Below are 5,279 nucleotides of genomic sequence, written 5' to 3' on the forward strand. Positions count from 1 at the left end.
CCGCAGGATCTGCTTAACTTTGACCTTGAGCCGAAGCTTCCCTTATAGGGGCAGGGAGGAGATATCTTCACAGCGCCCCCCTCCCCTCTGACGTGCGCCTGCGCTCTCCAAACCCGCCCCTCCTCCTCCGCTTCCCTCTGACCCTGGGCGCACGAGCCTCCCTCTGCGGATCCCTCGGTAGTGGTGACCCCGCACCTGCGCCGACCCTTCGGGCCTCTGACCGCTGGTCCGTCCCGTGAGCGGACTCGGCACAGGGGGAGTCAGGCTTCTCCGGGTCAACCTCTGTTTTGCGCTGTGGCGGTAAGTGACTAAAGGCTAGACGGACACTTTCCACCTGTCGCCTCACCTGCCTGTGCAGCTCAGGGGACCGGACGCGGTCCATTCAATCACTAGGGAGGGTGGGGAGGACACGTCAGGTATGAACAACTGTATTTGACAGAGACAAAGATCAAGACCGTCTCTCCGGGCAGATCAGGGCGGACACAGGAAATCAGGGCTCCATGGAATATACAGTATGATCTGGGAGATCCATGCAGATGTCCCCAGTGAACGCGAGGAGACACACATGTTCCCTGATGTCATTCTTTTATTAACTTAGAAATCTTGTGGGTACATTTGTGTGTGACGCCATGTCCACCTATTCACTCACTGTCTCCATTCTCCTACTTAATTGGACACTCTGACCTGGAGATCATTACCTGTTTAAAATGACTCCTGGGCAGCAGGCCAGCACTGAACTGTGAGAACTGTGTTCCCAGAGGCATTGCAGTTGATGGCACAGATTTATCTACAATATTATATTAAACAGACCATGATTGGTCTCTTCCAGAACCTAAGGGCAGTTCATTTTTCATCTGAAGAAATTCTCAACTCCTGTCTGAATAGTAAAGCCTGCATAAACCACTTTAAAAATGTTGACTTTGAGAAGCTCACTACAGCGGTCATTGCTCCTGCTTAGATCATGAACACCCGACGCACGGGGGTAAGTGGTCCGTGCCTGTTCTTGTTTCTCTTTCCACATGTCTCCCTTTGTCTCACACTTTCATCTGTTGCCTCATTTAAGTATTTTTATTTTAAAAATCAACATGGGTGCAAGTGGGAAGAATAGGCAGAGTATCAATTCAATGTCTCACATTATTTTACTTTGTGAAACAATAATTTAATTAAATAAATTAGAGATCCCAGTAGTTGAAAATTTAATTATTTTAAGAGAATATCAGGCTTAAGAGATCTCCTATAAAATGTGACTTGCATAGTAGCTTGACCATTTTTACTAGATTATACACATAATGCTATGAAATATATTGTATGTATTCCTATATCCATACAACAAACACTTTGTGAAAAATTATTGTCTGTTTTAGGGTAAGTCTATCAAATAATTTAGGAATGTTAAGTATTAGTATCAATTTCCAATATTAAACTATTTGAAATTATTTGCCATCATCATGGTTTCTGCCAATATCTACAAAATAATCTTTACCTTGATTTAAGTATCAGTACATGATTTATAGAAAATTTATGAACATGTAATTACAATAGAACATTCATTCTATCCTCCCTGAAATTTGAAAATGACACAATTTATTACTGAATCCTATTTACTATAGAAAGGCAGCCTATGTGTTTCATGAATAATTAGTTCTTTTGACTGGAACTGAGGAAACTCACTAAAACAAATGCATCATTTATTCTAATTTTTCATCTTCACCATTAATATTCATGGATCTTTAAAAAATCTTATACATATACATATTAAGGAATATGATAATTAGAAATATATTTGCATGTATGCACACATAATTATATAGTTGTGTATGTATGTACAATTTGTAATATATTCAATATGAGATACAATATTCAAAAGCACATATGAAATTTCAAAGTTAAATTCAATTCAGTATTTCTCGACGTTTGTAAATAGCACTAATTACTTTTTTAAACATGAGGAACAGTATCTTTAAAATCATTTGTAATGCACAGTCTTTCAGCTCAATCCTTTTGAAGTTTGAATAGAAGGATATATATTTAAGTATATTATGGAAATAAACAAGACTATATGAAACATGTATTTCTTTTATACTTACCAAATACTGACTTAAAAAGGTAAGTATTTTAAATGATATCCATTCATATTTCTCAAATATCCCTCAAACTGAGGGACTCTATTTTATTTTACATCTATGTATCTCTCATTCATACTAAATCATTTTTTTATTTTACAACTCCATCTTTTTTTTTTCAACTGCAAGTTTACTTTGAAGGATTCACAAGCTTTATATCCCAGTTGAGTTTAGTTCAGTCTACATTTTTATGATGATTTTATTGAAAAATAAGTTAATCAGACTCCAAACTGGAAGAAATCAAAATACTTTTTTTGTTTAAGTGAGCTGAGGTCTGAGCTAAGAATAGTATGATTTCTTATACATATTTCTCTCATATCTGGTTCTTATATCTTACTTCTGCTTCAAGTTCACTAATCTACAAGTTTTTTATGAGATGAATGAAAAATAAAGTAAATGAAAGAAATTATTACATGGTATTTTTGTTACACAAGCAAAAAAGTGCATCAATAAAGTTCAATGAATACAGAGTAGTGGACAATTTCCCAACTTTGTTGGGGATACAAATATTATGCTATTTATTGTAAAAAAAAATGTATGTGTGGTTCTATGACACGTTAAAGTTTTTAAATATCTATCTTAACATTCCATGTAATCATTTTGAAAGGAAGTATTACACATTGTCTGCTGTTTTTTCTTAAGACCCATGTTTATTCTGAAATTTTCAATACTTACTAAACACAAATAAGAAAAAAACCACAAATATATGGTTTTTAAATACTTATGCATGCCAAAGAAACAAAGTATTTTTGTGTGTTATACTCACTCTCATTGGAATAAGGCACCTAAAGAAACAAATCTTTTTCATCTTCTAATAGGACCTCAGTGCTTTGAATAGTTCTTGAATTATTTTAAGTAATTAATAAAAAAATCGTTAAATGATTAAGACCTTAGGTTGTACTTCTCACAGATAGGTGTTTTATTATTTTAGATGTGTATAGAATTTATTAATTTAAGGTGGTAAATAACTGTGTAAACCTTTTCAGAGTTATTTCTGAGTAAAAATATAGGCATAAAAATGTTAGTAGATAACCAAGTATCTTAAAATCTATCTTTATGACTATTATGAATATATTTAGTAGTAAATTACAAAATTATGGGTTTATTTTTCATGTTGATGTGTCTCCTCATTTTTATTGAACAATGAAATGCAGTATTATATTAGTTTCAGGTGTGCAAAATAGTGGTATGATATTTTTAACCCTATGAAATGATCACCATAATAGGTCTACCTAACACCATGATAGATCTAGTTAATATTTAGTAATTACAAAATTATTAAAATGTTATTGGCTATAATCCCTCTGCTGTAAAGACATCCATGTGTCTATGAATGGAAGTGCCTGATAATTGTTTCGCCTATTTCACCCACCCCTCACCTCCATCTCTCCCATCAACCACGTTTGTTCTCTGTATGTATGGGTGTGCTTCTGTTTGGATTGTGTATTTCATGGTTTTGTTATATTCCACATATAAGTGAAATTACATGGTACTTGTCTTTCTCTTTTTGACTTATTTTACTTAGCATACTAACGTCCAGCATCATCCATGTAATTGCAAATGGAAAGGTTTCATTCTCTTTTATGTCAAAGTAATATACAAACTAGGTATATATATAAACTATTTGCCACATAACTAATCAATAGTTGAAATAAACTGAGCATATCGAAAGGCTAATAATGATGGACATTTCCTTTACAAAGGCCAACTTGATACAATGGAAGGAAACACATTTACAGTATTTTGTGAAATGTGTTTATAAATCATGTATTTCATTGTTTATTCTTTTTGTTTTCCAGATCAGACATCACTTCCAGAAAATGACCAATTCCACCATGGTGACTGAGTTTCTCCTCATGGGATTTGTTGATAAGGGAGAAATAAGGTTCCTTCACACCATGTTGTTCCTACTGATGTACTTGTCCACCCTGCTAGGGAATCTCCTCATAGTATCTGCTACTACACTCTACCAGAACCTTCACACACCCATGTACTTTTTCCTCAGGAACATGTCCATCTTAGACATGTGCTTTATTTCTGTCACTGTCCCCAATGCCTGTGTCAATTCCTTCACCAGAAACAGGACCATTTCACTGGCTGGATGTGCAACTCAGCTCTTCCTGCTCATTTATTGTGCATGTGTGGAGCTTCTGTTCCTCACCGTCATGGCCCATGGCCGCTCTGGGGCCATCTGCCAGCCCCTCCTCTACCCAGTCATCATGAACCAAAGATTCTGTGTCTGGGCAACACTGTTCTCCCTGCTCAGTGGCCTCATCTATGCAGCTGTGCACACAGGGAACACATTCCGGCTGTCCTTCTGTAGGTCCGATGTGATTTATCAGTTCTTCTGTGACATTCCTCCTCTGCTGAGCAACTCCTGTTCTGACACCTTCAACAGCATCCTCTTACTTATTGTCTCTGACATTGTGTTTTGTGGTGGCTGCTTTTTTTTTATCACCATGTCGTACTTTCACATATTTTCCACTGTGCAGAAGTTTCCAACCAGAGAACGAGGCAAGGCCTTTTCCACGTGTGTCCCTCACATCCTGGTGGTGTCTGTCTTCCTCAGCTCCATCACCTATGTGTACCTGAAGCCTTCAGCAGCATCTGAAACCATCCAGGACATGATTCTATCTTCATTTTACACCATAATCCCTCCACTCTTGAATGCCATGATTTACAGTTTTAGAAACAAACAGGTCAAGGATGCTGTAAGAAAAGTACTAACAAATTTTGTTTCTGGAAAGCAATAAAGTCGCATCTCAAGTCCACCCCAGGGTAACTGAATGAGCCACACATGCCTGTGGAGCAGCCTCCAATCGTGTCTCACATACAAGGCCACCCTCCAAAGCAGCTCGGAGGAGGGCTATATGATTGTTTTATGAAAATTCACTTTTGTTTTATATTACCCTTTCAATTTATCCTGTGTAAAATTAAATTTTTCCACTTTCCACTTTAATGAATGGATGTGATCAATGATAATGAAAAGTTCATTTTAGATTAATGTTTAGGATTCACCAACTATTAACAATATCAATAATGCTTCAAAGGAATTCTGAAGTCAAATATGGATATAAACTATAGGCTCCAGTATCTGAATTTATTCAATGAAATTTAATATAAGCCTTTAAGTAATATGTTCCTTAATTATAGGAA

At 36.3% G+C, this 5,279-nt stretch overlaps 1 protein-coding gene across 1 annotated transcript; it reads left to right on the forward strand.

The window, feature by feature from the left end:
• Positions 1 to 867: 867 nt before the first annotated feature.
• LOC118970618 (olfactory receptor 14C36-like) lies at positions 868 to 5,043 on the forward strand. Its single transcript, XM_073221957.1, has 2 exons — positions 868 to 982; positions 3,923 to 5,043. Exons 1-2 carry the CDS (start codon positions 962 to 964, stop codon positions 4,874 to 4,876), a joined length of 975 nt encoding a protein of 324 aa, XP_073078058.1. The 5' UTR covers positions 868 to 961; the 3' UTR covers positions 4,877 to 5,043.
• Positions 5,044 to 5,279: the final 236 nt, after the last annotated feature.

This window comes from Manis javanica, chromosome 14, assembly GCF_040802235.1.
Source record: "Manis javanica isolate MJ-LG chromosome 14, MJ_LKY, whole genome shotgun sequence".
NCBI classification, from domain to species: Eukaryota; Metazoa; Chordata; class Mammalia; order Pholidota; family Manidae; genus Manis; species Manis javanica.